At 44.1% G+C, this 17,028-nt stretch overlaps 1 protein-coding gene across 2 annotated transcripts in view; it reads left to right on the top strand.

Moving 5' to 3' along the window:
• The window catches only part of LOC133155291 (serine/Arginine-related protein 53-like), a 67,129-nt gene that overhangs the window by 48,626 nt on the left and 1,475 nt on the right, over positions 1-17,028 (top strand). For both annotated transcript variants that reach the window (XM_061280498.1, XM_061280496.1), the window contains exons 7-8: positions 5,031-5,102; positions 16,247-16,353. In XM_061280498.1, the coding sequence (XP_061136482.1) occupies positions 5,031-5,102; positions 16,247-16,353 (179 nt within the window). The remainder of the gene's footprint in view (positions 1-5,030; positions 5,103-16,246; positions 16,354-17,028) is intronic.

Here is a 17,028-nt window from a genome sequence, read left to right as displayed (position 1 = left end):
AACATGACGGGGTTGAAGTCGAGGGTGAGATGTCATTGGCAGGCCACGGGATGCTTTAATATTTCACAGAGTGATCCCTGCATTATGGATTTGCTCTGATTGCCCTCTCAAGACCTGCGATGTGCACTTAGCCACTCATCTCTGACAAAGTTCTCCTCGCAGAACTTCAGCCCGCCATGTCTGAAAGGCGTACACAAGCCAATTAGAAGACGCACAACGTAATGTAATGTTTTAATATCCGTGCAGAGGCTATTGAAATTTACACATGCTATTTTCATACTTGAACTTCGACCTGGCCACTATATCGTAGATGCTTTGTTGTGGGTTTTACCTTCCCCTTAGGCAGCTTCGTGTTCTGTTGCACGCGCAGATGGACGGACCTCTTGTTAGTGGACGCGCAGCCCGTGGCGCTACGCAGTCCTCCCGAGTAAAATCCCTTTTTGATCTCGCTCTGACCGCCGGAGGCCTCTGAAACTCCCTGCCCATTTTCCCCTCCGTTGTGTCCTCACCGGCCCCGGCTGAGCGAGTTACGGGCCACTGCTCCGGTCCAAAGGTCAGGTGCAAGTCCGGGACCTGAAACACCCACCCACGAAGTGCCCCGTTGCAAAATTTATTGATCTCATGATACCTGCTCACAACCTCACACCTCCTAAAGGTCAAGGTTGCACCTGAAGGGAGGAAATGGCCTTGACACACAAGTGTTGTGTTCTTCTTAGAAGAACATAGGAGCAAATCACCCACAAAGTTATTCATGATGGGGTGAGAAAAAATGACGTACTGTACCTGCACTTTGCGGGAGCTCCTCAAAGGTTCGTTTCGTAGCAAACCATGCAAAATGAAATGCTTCATAGAATAACTCAAAAATTCAAAATGTCAAAGCAAAAAATCCTTAAAAAAAATGTTGACAGAGTTAAAAACGATTTAGATTATGCCATCACCTTAATGAGAAGCAAAAATAATTTATGTTAATAAAAATATTAATAAAAATAATATATACTATATATATTTGGTACACACACCTTTAAATCTTAATACCGAACTTTTGGGAAACATATTAGGTGAGCAGAACATAAATACATTGGCTACATGCTAATTATGCTAATGACTTCCTTTCTGGTTTAATTTGTATGGCCCTGTTTGTTCTATTTCAATTAGTTTGACGGATACAAATGGAAACGTTCAAAATGTTCTTTTAAAATGTTACTCCAAAGCTCTTCTGGCAGTCAGATGTTGGCAAGTTCAGTGCGGAGGTCAGCGTGTCAGCCCGGTTTCCCGCCTTTGCTTCATTCCTCCACGAAAACATCCAGCAGCAGCTCTAATTGATCTCTTTATATGTGAGGCGTTCAATCCGGACTCATGTGTGACATCTCCTGTGGACTATTGTCTTTTTACAGCCACGTGATGAACACATGCAAACACACATTTGAGAGGAAAGGCCTCCCACTCATGTTGCCTGCGTGCTGCACCACCTAGTGGCTGAATCGGGCAGTGCTTCTCCCTGAGGTCAAATGCAGCTGCTGTAGACCTGTTTTATCTCCTCCTCGTTTTGATTGGCGGCGGCGGCGGCGGCCATCGACGCCCGCCCGCACGCCCGCAGTCAAACGGGATATGTTGCCCGCCAACACGTGCCCTCTCGCATTTACACGCATACGAGCTAAGTGAATAACAGTTGCGCTGACCTCAGCCGGCTGCTTTATTTTTTTTTTCCCACGTGCTATAGACTCGCTACAAAAGGTGGGCTGGATGCTGCTCTTTCAAACTCTATAATGTAATATCTATTCTCACTTGTAATCCGCGCGCTACATATGTAGAGCACCTCGCCCAAGGCCCAAGCAACAAGCGCACTCGCCTTCCCTTATCCGCCCTTAATAAGTCCATAACTCACCTCAGCTTTAGATTTAATTGTTTATCCGCGCGTAAACGCATTAACCCTCTGCTGTGTCTGTTTTGACCGTGGTCCCCCGACAAGCCCCTGCGACCGCCGCTCCACACGTCCAATGAATAGTCCTTCACCGTTCCGTAATAGGGAATCAGCGTCGGAGCAAGCGAACATTGGCAGCGTATAAAGAGATAAATCAGATTGCGGCTCTTGCTTTGCCAGTTTATTGAATCGAAATTGTGAGCGGGCCGCGTGGCCCCCGTCGGCCTTACACGGCCCATCCATCTCCCGGCTCATAATGGCCCCGTTCCACCTGGTGGGAGCGTTATTACATTTCCCCTTCTAACGAGACCCCGCTAATCCTGCCAAGAGGAAAAAGAAGCGATGGAGGAAGTGAAAAGAAATGCATGGCAACCTGCCTCACTTTCTTCCTCCCCTTTCACGTGAAACATCTTCTGGCAGCCATTGCGGGGGATTCCCCCGAGCTGCAATTACACTCATAATCGGGACGCGCTCCGCCCCTTTCACACGGCCAAGATGGAACGCAGACTAAATGAAGTGAAAGAACCTTTATTACCCGCTTTAATAAAAGTCCATCGTGCTGTTACTCAATATTGGACTGGAGCCGCGAAAGCGGCTACGAAAGATATTTTTATGGAATTAACATTTTGCTGTCATGTTCACATTTGGTGAGCCATGATTGGTCATCCTTTTTTTTTTTTTTTTTTAAATTGGCTTCCTCTGTGAAAGGTCTAGCCCAACCCCAAGTTAATCAAATCAGAGGTGTCCCAATACTTTTGCCCCTGCATGTTTTGCAGCTCGTCTTTTCAAGAAGCGCCCCTGTTGATGTCATTAAACGACATCCCTGGCTCTGCGCTCGGCCCTCGCTTCCATTGTTTTGAGGGGGCCGGGGGGCCCCGCGAGGCGTTTTGCGCTGATGAGAGATGGATAAACAGTTTGATTTGCTGCTATCGCCCCAAGGCTCGGTGTACTGGAGAGACGAGCAAGAAACGGCGCGAACGCGGGGAGGGCTTGGTAGAGGGCAAAAAACAGAAGGAGGAGAGGATAAGAGACGCTTTTGGCAAAGGGATGGAGGTGGAGGATAAACAACGCTAAAGAGGCGTCAAATCAGCCCCCCCCCCCTGATGTTGTTCACCAGCCTTTTCACGCTCGCTTGTTTGGTTGTCCCCCCCCTCAAGCTGTCAGTATTTCCTTTCTCCTACACGGCTGCCATCTTTCCGCTTGTGTCTCCGGACCCTTTTCCCTCCCTTTTTCACCCACATCACACCTCACTGTCTCTTTCCTGCCTTCCCTGTAGCCCCGAGCAAAGCAACGCACGCACACACCTACACAGGTGTCCTCGCACAAACACACAACTGGGCATGCTAAATAAATTCTTGGCTGCAATGAGAGCACGCACAGGGTTGAGCAAAACTGCCAAATAGTGCTACATCACTCCCCCCTTGCTAAGCTGCTCGTTAGTTTAAATTTGTTATACCAGGGATTCTCTAACTTTTTATATTAAGTATGATTTTTATGACAAAGAGTCAGAAACAAGTTCGATTTTCAAAGCTAAAATTCATTGAAAGGTCTGGCTCTAAATTATTTGACTGTTACTACTCACTGAATCAGTCACAGTAGTTGTGAAACTCTTCATTCAATTTGAATGTAAGGATTATACTGCCCCCTGGTGGCCAAGGTGCACACACCAGAAATAGCACAATGGCAATAGGCGCCAAAGTATGATGTCATGATGCCCAAACTTTAATTCTCCACATTTTGTTTTTATAAAGATTGGGAAAAAAAGTTAAAGAAATTTGGAGCTCATTCATTTTAATGAGGTATGAAAAAGTAATTATTATTATTATATATTATTATTATATTTTTTATTAAAAAAAATTCCCCTGCCAAATTGTACAAAATGATGTATTGGATCACATTTGACCATAGCGCTTCCAATGTAATTATAAACTCACAAAATGTTGAATTTCCCGGTTTGCTTTTTGACCCGAACCTTCGGCTTTTTAAATTGGGACTTTTAGCGTCGAGTTAAACAGATCCAATAACACGCGGGCAATGTTACACACACACACACACACACACACACACGCAGAGGGAGGTAGACGAGGGTTCACTCATCCATGTCGAGTCATTGTCAGTAAAGATGCGTAACCTCCAGACTTAACCAGCCGTAACAGCCGTGTGACGGCTTCTTTGTCTACGCCAATTAGCGAACAAAACCGGCGGCGCAGTCGAGCTCACCCTGTGGCCTCACACACACGCGCGCAGACACACACAATATAAACACTGTTTATGTATTTTATGTAACAGTTTTGCTTGGCAGCTCATAGAGCCACTCACTTCCAATGAGGCATTTCAAACAAAGTACACTCCCTGCAACAATCTGCCGTCAGACTCCCACAGTTGTGCCCTCCTATAGCGCGCACGCACTTTCCCTGCGCTCTCCTCCCACTCTCATATTGCGTTCACCTCAGCTAAAAAAAACCACAACAACACTGCAGCCTACTTTTTTCCCCTCGCTGAAAGTTTAAACTCATTAAGTGTAATGATATTGGAGACTCAATTTTACATAACTCACTCATCAAGCGGCGAAATCGCAATAAAGGCGAATGGCTCCATCGAGGCCTCGCCGCCCGCAAAATAAATGATGTAGTGCACGACGGAAATGTAATTAATTCACAGGCCGTATTGATAGTCCTGCCACACGGCACATTGTGTCTTTTTTTTTTTTTTTTTTTAACGTTGCTTAACATTTTGATTATTTTTTTATTTGGGCAGAGGTATGAAAAGAGATGCTTGACGAGTGTTTACTCCCGCCCGGACGCCCGGCTTGCTTTTAAGCATTTCATTATGCCAACGAGATAAAGAGCTGCAAGGGATGGAGAGAGAGAGAGAGAGAAAGAAAGAGGCAGGGTGGCTATCTTTGACTTTTTGCAGGGGAAACTACTTCCTGCCTGCGAGAAATCAAGATTCGTTTTGTATCGTGTTTTCATTTACTGCTTTGTGATTCCTGCATACTGTTTTCAGCACATCATGTTCAACTTCAGACTAAACGTGTAACTTTGTTTCTGCGTTTCAATTTATATCATTATATTCATTAACCATGTCTTTTCCTCTTTTTTCTTTTTAGCCAAAACAGATGAAGTTCTTAAGGCCAAAATAGCCAGGCAAGAGCAGGAGACCCGAAAAAAGCTGGATATAGGTAAGTGTTGTGTGAGCGTGTGCATCATACATTTATAAAGGGGAAAAAACATCGATTTAAGTTTGATTGATTTGAAACATCAATGACCCAAATCCTAAAAAAATATGTTAATTGGACTCAAGCAAAAATGTCAAATGGTTCAATTTGTTACATTGTGTTTTTTTTATAAATAATAGTAATAATGATGATGATGAAGATACATATATATTTCATACCAGTTCATTTCATTATTAAGATTATTGTTGACGTTTTTCTTTTACAGCTCATAACTTCAATGAGTGTTAAAGTTTCTTGTCAACTGCTCTTTTCTGTTTACTTTTGACACATCATCGACTGTAATGAACGTACATATGTATGTCTGTTTATTTTTGGACTTCATTTGCATTAAATGCAAAGGAAATATACATACTTTACACTACAGCCAGATTTTGCTGCCAGCATGAAGCTCCCCAGTGGCCAGAGATATCGTATATACACACACAAGCGTGCGCTGACACACACACGTCCCGATAGACATTCAAATAAAGCCAAGAGTCATTTCCACTGGATATGCTGGTGATAATAAAAGTCCCGCGATAGAATAATGAGGCTGGTCCTTGTTCTGACCAGGGCACCATAGAAATGAGAATGTGTCTGTCTGTGTGTGTGTGTTCAGCAGCAGAATAATTTGTTCTAGTGTGGGTGTTCTTTTGTTTTCTTTTTTTTTTCTATCGCTCTTGTAGCTTTGTGTATTTTGTGGGTGCTTCCATGGAGGAGGAATGGCAATGTGACCTTTAAAGTTAGCTGGCCTTTTTGGCTGAATGAAAGTGCAGCCATCATCATCATCATCGGTTTAAAGTCCGCTTTCCAGGCGCCGCTGGGTTGGACCGGGTTCTCGATATGGCTTTCTTCCACCGGGAACGGTCCATGGCCATCAGAAAGTAATTAGCCTTGCACTCTTGCTTTGGTCCCCAGCTCTGGTTACTATGTATTCTCCTCTCCTCATCCTCCGATTCTTTTACACCCTGTTGTTGTTTGTCTCCTTTTCTCTATCCCACCCGTACGATAACATTAGCTGAGTGTCATCAACATCGAAACTTTTTGTCTCGCCTTTTCTCTGCTGCCTCGTTTGGCTCCCGCCTGTAATGACAGCCGAGGGACAGAACAGCTAAAAATTAAATCGGGCCTCCTTTTCTTGTCCTTGAGTCGTGGAATATTTCAGTAAGGGCTTGGGGATTGTAATATTCACACACACTGAAAAGAAAAAAAAACATTTAATATTGTTAGCCTGTAATGTTTTATTTTTTTCTTTTTTTTTAGATACACCATTTGTAACAAGCATGTTGCTATATTTTATATAATATGTTAGTTATACTATCAGATTAACGATATTACAAATTAAGACTTTGTGCCAAAAAAAAAAAAATCCCACATGTTCTATAATCATACAACTAATGCAGTGTAATGGTGAGTTGCATTTTTATTAATTTTTAGTTTTTTGTTTTCATATTTATTTCTATGCTGGTACATTGAGTGAAACTAGCAACTATCCCTCATCATTATCAGTGTCGTTGTCGATCAATCGACTTTGACTCGACTTTCATCGGGTAATTTCCCAACTACAAAACATCGTTTGCCCTTCAACCCATGCTGCCTAATATTTCTCTGATGTACCAGGAAGGCCGTGGGATAAGGTCTAACTTCTTTCCCGAGATGTGAACTTTCCCTGTGGCCTTCTCCCTCACTGCTAGACACAAACCCAAGTAGCGATCAGCCAACCGTATCCTCCGCTGCCCTTCCTCCCAGCACCAGCGAGATGGAAGAGGTGGGCCACTCTTGCAGTTTAGCAACAGATCACCAGGGGTCTCCGCATTCCCCGCAGGGTCTCTCCGAGGTCAACTCCGCGAGAAAAGTTTACACCGCTAAAGTCGAGCGAAACGAGGGAACCTTTTAAGAGTGGAAGGGGAAGAGCTCGGAACGCTACCTCCTACACGCCTCGTTTCATAAATAGATTCGAGACTGGCAGCGGGTCCGCGTTAGCGTAGCGCTAATCGAAACCACCCGGATCTGATTCATGTCAGCGCTGTGATGTGCGTGCTATCATTGCTGCGAGGAGATGATGGGAGGGAGGGAGGGGGGACGGGGGGGGGGGGGGGGGGTTATCATCAGGGCTTTTGTGAGAGAAAGAAAAGGGATCAATAACTGGCCCCGTGGCCATCAGTTAACAAAGTAGTCTCCACTTAAAAGAAATGTTTGCCTCGCTGGTTAAGGGCAGCCAGATGATGCTAGCGCTTGAAAAAGGAAACGTGCGAAATGAAAGGCGCTGAGAATGAGAAGGGGAGGATGGTTTCCTTTGTTAGCCGCATGCCTTCAAGTCAAGAGATTGCACTTAGCGTACCCACAAGGCGCACTTGACATCAGCGCGGCGCAATCACTGTGCGCTTTTTTTGGTTGTGCAAACTGTTTTAACAACGAGCAGTTATGAAGGTGGCCAAGCTTTCGGGGGCAATCTGCAGGCCACATCATTAGGTACGCCCGCACAATCTACAAAGTTCTCATCTAAGTTGCAGCTGTGACTCAAGTTTTATTTTGTTTTGAGCCACAAAATTAAAAAAATAAGTTTATAAATATAATAAATACACATATATACATATAAAATAATAATATAAAATAAATTAAAAGACATTTAGGATTTTTGTTGGATTTTTTTTCTTTTTTATAATTACTAAGCGTGTTTTATTTGTGCAGACGAATAGTGGATCTCTGTCGATATGTTATGTGACACCGGGCCTAACAAGGATGATGTTTTAGCCCCCCGCGTGCCGCTCTCTGCCCGTTCCCTCAAACTAGCAGCAGATTGGGAGATCATATATTTTAATGAGACGTATAATAGCTCTTTAACCCACATCATTAGGGGAATCTATACCTACCGTTTGCTCTTTGGGCAGCTAAACGAAAGGACTGTTTCCCTAATTACTTTGTGTGTAGGACAGGTCACGGGGTGGGTGTGTCCTTGTCTGCGTGTGTGTGTGTTGAGGAATTATATGCCCATTAAATATTCAGCTGTAGCCACTCGCTCGACCCAGCAACCATTAAGGCCTCGTCGCTGTCTAACTAGCTCTGTTGTCAATCACTTTTCACTCTTTTGGGTCGCCATTTGTCCAATTTGGAAGAACTAGACTCAAAGCGCACTATGGCGTGCAAATCCTCGTGACTCGGGAGATGTTTTATTTGGTGAACACGCGCAACATTTCGCCATATTAATTGTCTCAAAATATTCATTTGATCACTTTATATATAAATAACAATCCATTTGTTTTCTATTGAGTGTTCCTGTTCCTGCTGACCGGTCGCCAGCCAATCACAGGCTTAATGCGTTTCGGTTTAACACAAATGAAAACTAGCCTGACCCAATTTTCTCATCTAACGTTTTTGAGTCCAGCAACAGAAAATGTCTCAAACTGGATTTTTTTTTGTCCTTCCTAATACACAACACCAAATATTATGTTGGCAAGCGCTTTCAAAAATGGTCGGCTGGATAAATCGTTTCCTCAAGCGGACAAACACGAAACAATTTGTCACTCTAAAATTTCCGTTCGCATCCAGCGCCGGCCGGTTTGTGTGTTTTATAATAAACGACGCGATGCCTTTTCTAATTGAAAGTAATAAGTAATCCCTTGGATAAGATGCTGTTGTGTGATCCAAAGCCTTCGTTTTGAGCCGCAATAAAAGACAGGAAATGAGAGGCAAGTGAGAGTGCCCGCTTGGACATTGATGCTTAATGTAATCTGCCTTGAAATCAAATTATTTGACCCCGCAAAGCCGAACAATACAAACTCCTGCCGGGCTGCTGTTAAATATTTAGCACGTGCCTGTCATGAATACAAATGGGGCGCAAATTAGAATCTACAGGCGCGTGACCCCCATATCACACCCGGTGAGCGAGGGGGCGGGCGGGGCGGGGGGGGTAAACTGGCTGCGCTTTAAATGTTTTAATTACCGAGGCCACCCCGTGGCACGCCGAAGGACAAGTGACCAAATTCAACCGCTAGTAAACACGGGATTTATTTTTTTCTCTTTTCAACTGTCCACCATCTCATCACATTAACAATAACATACGGCACTGAAAGATGTCATTGTGTTAATATGTGATCCGCACATGAATTATGACTGCACAGATCCCCCCTCAGTGATTTTGCTGTAAGAAAATCCCGTTTGTATTGATTTGCTAACGATCGGCGACGTGAGCCCCGTCTCCCGTCCTTACTTGTGATGAATGGCCTTATTTGTTGTGTTATTGTGCTCAACACAATCATGCCAGCAACAGTCAGACCAACATTGAGCCCACACTTCACCACCTCTATTTGTTCCAGGAATTAAAGCTCGCTTTCTTTTTTAGACCCACAATGCACTGCAGGAGCCATTTAAAAAAAAAAAGAAAAAAGGAGAGCAGACCAGCAATTAATTACACTTTTGCTTCAAAGAACCATTTTAAAACAGTCCGCTCGCAACGTGCATAAAACCATCCTTTCGATTTGTGCCTTGCCGGTATAATGATTGATTGGAGATGAAAAGTGCCACAGGCTGCCTTTATTTGCTCCTCTCTCCTCCCTATTCATTCAGGTGTGCACCCCACTCGACCCCCACCACCACCCCACCCCACACCGAGACCATTAGTTATGCAAGGCTGCTAAGCATTGAATCACTGTTATGCTCCCCGGGGAAATAAATTTGGCAGAAAATCAGTGTGAGAAGATTTAATTATCACGAGAAGACCTTTCCCCCCCTCCCTCTCTCCTCCCAAACTCAGCCCCTCCCCCAAAAAAACAAAAACTAAATACAAAATAACACCATTGGGGTGCCAGCTTTCTCTTTAGCTTCCGTCTCCTGTCAATTTGTTTCATTACAACCGGATAAACCAAGCAATTACGCCTTTATTGATCCCCCCGACCCCCACCCCTTTCTTTTCATTAATGCAAGTTTCTTTCTAACCCCTCCCATCCCATCTCATTATATTCCCTCATAGATGTCGACGGTGTATATGAGCCAGTGACTGCTGGCCATGTGAGCGAGAACCCAATCCCAGCCACTCACCCCATGTGACCTTTTGTACCTGTGTGCGACACACACATACATACACAGCAGCGCTCGAACAAACAAGTCGGCGTGTCAACTTCAGCTCTGCGCAATGATAACTAAAGCTTGAAGTTGATTGATTGCCGATCACGCGGTTTTGTGTGAACGACACAGGGGGGCCCTCAAGTCTGTGGAAATATTTTAAAATGAGACCAGCATCATGGTCACGCGGGGGATATTTAAGTCTATCCTCCAAAAATGTTTTTATTTTGTATTTAGGAATGACTTTGCGTGTACACACACACACATTGAAGTTATTTGTAATTGATTTCCTCAAGTCCTTGTCCCGCACTCATTCAGGTTTGGCGCGATTGACAGCCCCCTTTTAACCTTCTGTGATTGGTAATCGTTTCCCAGGTCACCCTTATCAATTAACCCGTTACCAGTAGCACAATGTATATTCAGCAAACTTTTGATGAGTGACAAGTAAGGCGAGGCACTGATAATTGTTGAATTAATCAGGCTGACGATTCGACCGTGAATCTTAAATTTTTTTTTTGTTTTTTAGCCAAGACATTTTGGACAGTTGTGTATTTACTACACATACTAATAATTGGGGCAAATAATTTCTCGGGATCAACAAACACAAGATTATCGCCGGCACCGATACTACAACACCGATACCGCTTAAACAGCATACCATATTCTTTTTGGCTATGAGTGGTGTTAGCAGTGTATTTAAAAGCTTTACTCAACTTCAAATTATTTGTCGAGCTGTGACCTGCTGAAGAAGGTTCTGACTTCTCTACAAGTGGAAAACTCCCCTCCTCCCCCTTCCCCCTCCCTTGTGCGTCAAAGCGGAACAAGCGTACGTCTGGACATGATCTCACACACGCGCACGGCAGCGGCGCTCGGTGCGGTCTAAGCGGGTGGCCAGACTGCAGCAGTTCGACACACCCGCAGAGCGTTGCAGGTCAAAATGGCGTCATCCTCCTGGGTGGCGCTGACCCAGCCTAGCCCTTCCAACTCCCTGCAGGGTACACATCAGCCGTCACATAGAAGTGATTGTGTATTTCTCGGTGACATAAGCAAAGTGGCGATGTCCAGCGGAAAACATTTAAATATATTTAATAGTGTCTCATTATCGTTTAAAATATTAATTTCTTATATGCAAACGATTTTTTTTTTAAAAAAAGGACAAATATAACAGTAAGAAGGTTATTAGTCTACAAAGGAGGTCAAAAGAGGAGGGCTGGGGGCATTTTCCTAATTAATTGTTACTGAGAAACACACGTACTCGGCCGTGACCTTTCCTCATATATTTTGTAGCAGACCACGCACACACACACACACACACATTCACCCTGTCAAGCAGTCCAATGAAAGAGAGAATCAATTAGACCGGGAGCGAGTTGCTCGATGGCTACATGTCAAGAAGACTCACGTACGCATGTTTGCTAGTAAACGGAGCTCGTTTCCTGGATTCGGATTACATCATTTTCATTCTGAAGCGCTTTCCCCAATTAAGTCATTAGCTGCTTGGTGTTTCTCGGTTGATACACTTGTTCATAAAAAAAAAAAAAAAAGCTGACCAGGGATCAAAATACCGGCGACCTCTGCACTTCTTGCATGTACACACACACATAGGACGACAGCCGAGTTAATTGTCAGGCTCATCCCTTCAACTGCTTGTTATTTCTGCTAAAGGGCAAGACTTGGTATTCTCATTGCCCTAAAATGACACTGTGCCGAATAACGGAGCTGCGCTGTCACCCTAAGTGTTATAATCCGCCTCACGTTGACAAAGTGTATTCTAATGCAAAAGGTAAAATAAAAATCAAATGTGATCACGGATTTTCTGCTGATAGAAAAAGTGAGCTATAAGATCTCACCACCGGGTCTGTGAAAGCATCAACGATTAATGTGAGTCGTTGATGCTGGCCAGGCGCTGGAAATCGTCTCTGGCACTCACGCGCACCTGGTTTGTGTTATCCATCCCACGTTGCCACTTAGCACAATAGCGTTCGAGTCCGACGTGAAGAATTTGGCGATTATATTGTATGTGTGCCCTCTCACCTCTGTGACTGTAATGTAGTCAAAAAAGGCAGAAGTGGCGACTTGACAGAGAGTGACGGAAGCGTCGAGTCGAGCGCGATGTGGAAGGAGATAGCGCAAGCACAGCCGCGCGTGAACGCCGTGTCATCCTGTCATTAGAAGCTTGTTTGCCTCTTTAATTCATCATTCCGTCTTTTTTATTGACTGGAGAGTGGGAGATCACTATCACAAGGGTGTGTGTGTGTGTGTTTGTGTGTGTGACATCCAGTGATCAGCTGCATTTCATTTCCTGATGCCAAATAGATAGCATGTAAAATATTGCATCAATATATCGCATAAGCTTCTCAAGGTCAAATAATGCTCACGGCCACCGGGTAGCGCTAATCCAGAATTCTGGGGCACCAGCTAAATTTCGAGGAAGACCATCCAGGATTTTGTGGGACACCTTTTGACCGTTTGTGCATTGTCATCAACAATTGGGCTCAAGTGTAGAGTAGATGTTTACTAGCAAACATATTTAATCGGAAAATGTTCTCGTCCCATGCCAAATTAAAGAATTTTGATTTAAAAGAAACTTGATAGTGACAGTGAATTTTGACTTATTCATTCATTCATTAGCGCTTTCTTTATAATCTCCACCCTCCTTCTTTCCCATTTCTAACTTCTTTCTCTGACGTTGTTTCTGTTCCCGTCAATGCCTGAAGCTGCTGCTATCAGCTACGCAAATATTGACATGCAGCTTTGGCCCGCCGGCTATCAATTGAAATCAGCAAATCGATGGCCCTAATAGCTGCTCATTAGCCACTTGATGCATTTGCAGGGGCTTGAACATCAGGAGCTGTCAGCTTCTCCGTAATCAATACACTCTAAAAGTATTAGCCTAGCAAGGCCCGCACCGGACACCTTTGTAATGAATCAACTTGGGTCTGTGCGCTTCCGACTCGATGCTTCTTGAGGTTCTGAACAGACGGTTTGGTTTCTTTTTGGCAGCAGCGAGTAATTGGAGGAAGCTTTCGAGATACCGAACTGTTATGCTTCTTAAATGTGTTATAGACAGGATGTGATACGGTTAGCATTGTTGTTTCTAGTCATGTATTAAAATGTGAATTGGAGCAGCCTGTTGTTTAGGAGTTCAGAATGAGCCAGCAGACATTATTGCCACATCCTTGTGGAGTAAAGCACCTCTATTCCGCCTCCCGGCACATCACCGCGCTAAGCTTAACCCACAAACAGCAGCCGCTCGCCTACAGGTAAATCCCACGGGAGACCGGTCGAGAGAGCAAGAACGGCGGGCTCTTAAGCAAAATTGCCCAGGCGTCATATTTGCTAATGAAACGCGAGCTAGAAAACGACTACAGGAGATAGTAAACAATTAGTCGTCATGTATCGGTGCCTCGTGCATCTGGACTCCGAGATGGGGAGCATGTGGGCGTATTGGGGTCTTTCTTGGAGGTGGCAGCGGGTCAGTTGGCCGCTGGTGTAGCAAGAGAGAGAGAGAACGAGAAAAAAGGATAAGGAGGGGGTACGGCAGAGATAAATCATCAGAGAGCAGGTTATTGGAAATGCAGAGAGATAAAAGAGTAAAGAAGGCAGTAATTGCCTTAAAGATCAAGACTACAAAGCATTACTTTGGATTTTACAAGGCCAGCCAGCAACAAAAGAGCTGTAATTTATGAGCTCACTGTAAAAGAATAGCATAATTACATTAAAAATTAATGCTAATGAGGGCTAAAATGAGGAAGGTGCTTATTATGAAAGTTTGTATTCATCTTCCCTGGGCTGAGTGATGGCTAGTGGCTTGATTAATGGCTTAATTTCTATCAATTAGGAGAAAAAAAAAATTCTCCACTGAGAGGCTTCTAAATCGAGCGGTGAATTACATCTTTACAGCTGCACAGGGAGACACTTAATTGAAACCTGGGATTTTGCTGCGTGAGCATGTGTTTCTATGCGCGGCGTGTGGGTTAGCGACTCGTAAAAATAGACATTTAGGTTCCGAAATTTTCATCTCCGCCAAACCACCGGCAGTCATCAAATTAAAATATACTAATGAGAGCCCATGCAACATTCCTGCATATTAAAAAGAAACGAATGCTCAAATGTCAACTATTCATTTCACAATATATTCAAACGTTGTTGAACAGTACACAGTTAGCTTGCTAGCTGAACCGTGTTGCTAATTGCTCATTAAAAAAAAAAAAAAAAAACGCACGTTAACCAAAAATGTCCACCCTGTCAGACACCGGCCTGCAAAGTCAAGCGTTGAGCATCTGTCGTGTGCTGTTGAACAGCGCCCTCTTGTGGCGACACACTGCCATTTCTTTTTCAGGCTTTGAAGGTGACAGCTCCTGGATCAAGCTGCCATTGGCTTGTTTGATTTTCTCTGCTGCTCTTGTGCTCTTAATCAATGAGGTGGACAAACAGCTATTTAGAACGAACAATAGCGTATTGATCCCCTTGTCAACGTGGTTGTCTGTCCGACTAATCTCACTAATGACTCCCACTTTTACTTGTCGACTCACGGCCGAGCGTCTTCTCGCACTTGTTCACTTTTACTACCACTGGTTGAACTTTGAATCAATTACATTTGGAATGATTTGTTCCCGTCGTTTCATGCACCGGATCCCTTCGCAATGTCTCATGAACAATCCGACACACAAGATCTCGCTCCCTCTCGATTTCCTCTCATCGCTGTCACACACAAAGCAGCCCTAATGCGCTGACAATTAAATTCATTTGTCAGATAACGTGTCAATATTAAATATCAAGTTTGACCTCGACGAGCTGCCAAGTGCGCTCACCCCCGGCCGGCTCCACTATTGATTTTTCCGGTCCGCCTCCGAGCTCGCCGCGTCCATTATGTGTGATTTTCCTCGTGAAATTCATATCTTGGTTGCTGACATCTGTCAAACAGCATGTGAGAGTCATCTTATCCACCCATAATGTGTTAGGCAAAAATAAAGTTTGAGGTCCTAATGCAGGGGCGTCGAACTCGTTTTTGTCGCGGGTCAAATCGACTAGTTCTGAAATCGGAGACTAATAAAAACTCCAAATATTTTTAATAAGATAAGGTAGTGAAAAAATTGCCATTTGTACAACAAAGTCGATGCACATTTGTTCTTTGCGGGCCACATAAAATGATTTGGCGGGCCGTATCTGGCCCCCGGGGCTCGAGTTTGACACCAATGTCCAAAAGGATCAAATTTCCACGTTAATGGAAAGCTTGTCAGAAATCTTGTGTGGTGTTTGTGACAAACTTCAGAATATTCCCCCCCCCACACACAGTTAAAGTTTTCCAGCGTGTTTTGTAGTTATCAGAACGACCCCCCTCCTTGTGCTTGTGTGGGCGTACTAACAATTGCTTATTTCGACGACACCCCCCAGATAGTAACACACGTGAAAGATTGACAGGTGGGGAAATGGGCGAGTACAGCGGAGGATGGATAGACGCGGAAGGGAAGGATGAATATTGACCGATCGGTTTCAAGATTGACAGCCGCACAATAGCCCCGGTGTTCATAGTCGAAAATGGCAAACTTTCCTTTTTGGTAATTCCTCTTACGCTTGCAAAAGCTGCACTTGTGTGATTATGCGCAGTCCTGACGTGTTTATATGCAGCCGTCATTTACTGGAAGCCCTTTCCCGTCCGTCCCTGCGCGTGATTGGACAAACGGCATCAGCAATAGTCTGTGATCCACCAAAACGCTCTGAAATCTAATCCCATTTTGTCTCCCTAATGAAATTCCATTGCAGCAGTTTGTGTTCATATTTGTGATTATTTTACAATGCATTATTCCCAGTGTAATTTACTCTCATCTTGTTAGCATTTATTTGCCTTCTTACAAGAGGGGGGCTGCTACGTGCCCTTGGTGGGGCGCCCCCTTAAAGATTGAAATAACATCCCATACGTCACATTATGCGTCAGGGAGCATTTTGCAGACAGATCACATGCAATCAGGTGGAATCAACCAACGCTGCCGTTTGGCCTTTTTCTTCACGCACCTCCTCCCTTGCGTTTTTTTTTTTCTTTCCAGAGGGAGCTTCTCTGGAGGAGCAAGTGCGAAGGATAAAGGACATCGAGGCCATCGAGGACGACTCCTTTGTTCCGCAGGCTTTCAAATCATCCCGGGACGCCGTCAAGGTGCAGTGCGGCGCTTTTTTTTTTTTTTGCTCCCTCATTCAATTCGCTTGCAACAAATCAAACGTCCCCATTCAGACAAACTGGTGCGTCCTGCATCTGTCACCCAAAACACATAAGTCATTATTGAAATGTTCCAAAGATTTGATTTGCCTGAGTTCTTTTGAGAAGACAGGCGGGAACATGTGACAGTGACCTCGTGTCCGCTCAGAGGACGCCGGCCAAGGTCGAGACCCACAATAACGTTGACCTCCACCAGGGAGCTTGATGTCGCTGTCCAATGACAACCGAGCATAGATCATTAAAATTGGAAGTACACTTTGAATTGCCATCATGTACTGATTTGCACCTACATTGATATAATTTCTCAAAGTCATGTTTAATGGATAGTTTTCATCTGCTAAAAACGTTCATACGTGGGCAAAGTCTGTGGTCATCAAATTACAGACCAACTGATCACTAGTATTAATCAGCAAGTAACCATCAGTTTAAAATCTACGGTCGGTGAAAAAAAAAAAAGACATCGAAACAAATATTTAAAAGAGAATAATGCTCAGTCAAAAGTCAGTATTGTCTTTTTTGATTAAGCTTGGCCGATCTTTTGTATTGTCATTTATCTCGGAGCTTCATGCTACAGACTTGCACTGCCATCTAGTGGACAAATGTAGGCCTCATTCA

This window comes from Syngnathus typhle, linkage group LG6 (assembly GCF_033458585.1).
Source record: "Syngnathus typhle isolate RoL2023-S1 ecotype Sweden linkage group LG6, RoL_Styp_1.0, whole genome shotgun sequence".
NCBI classification, from domain to species: domain Eukaryota; kingdom Metazoa; phylum Chordata; class Actinopteri; order Syngnathiformes; family Syngnathidae; genus Syngnathus; species Syngnathus typhle.
Note: the sequence above shows the minus strand (reverse complement) of the source record. Positions and strands in the feature narration are given on the sequence as shown.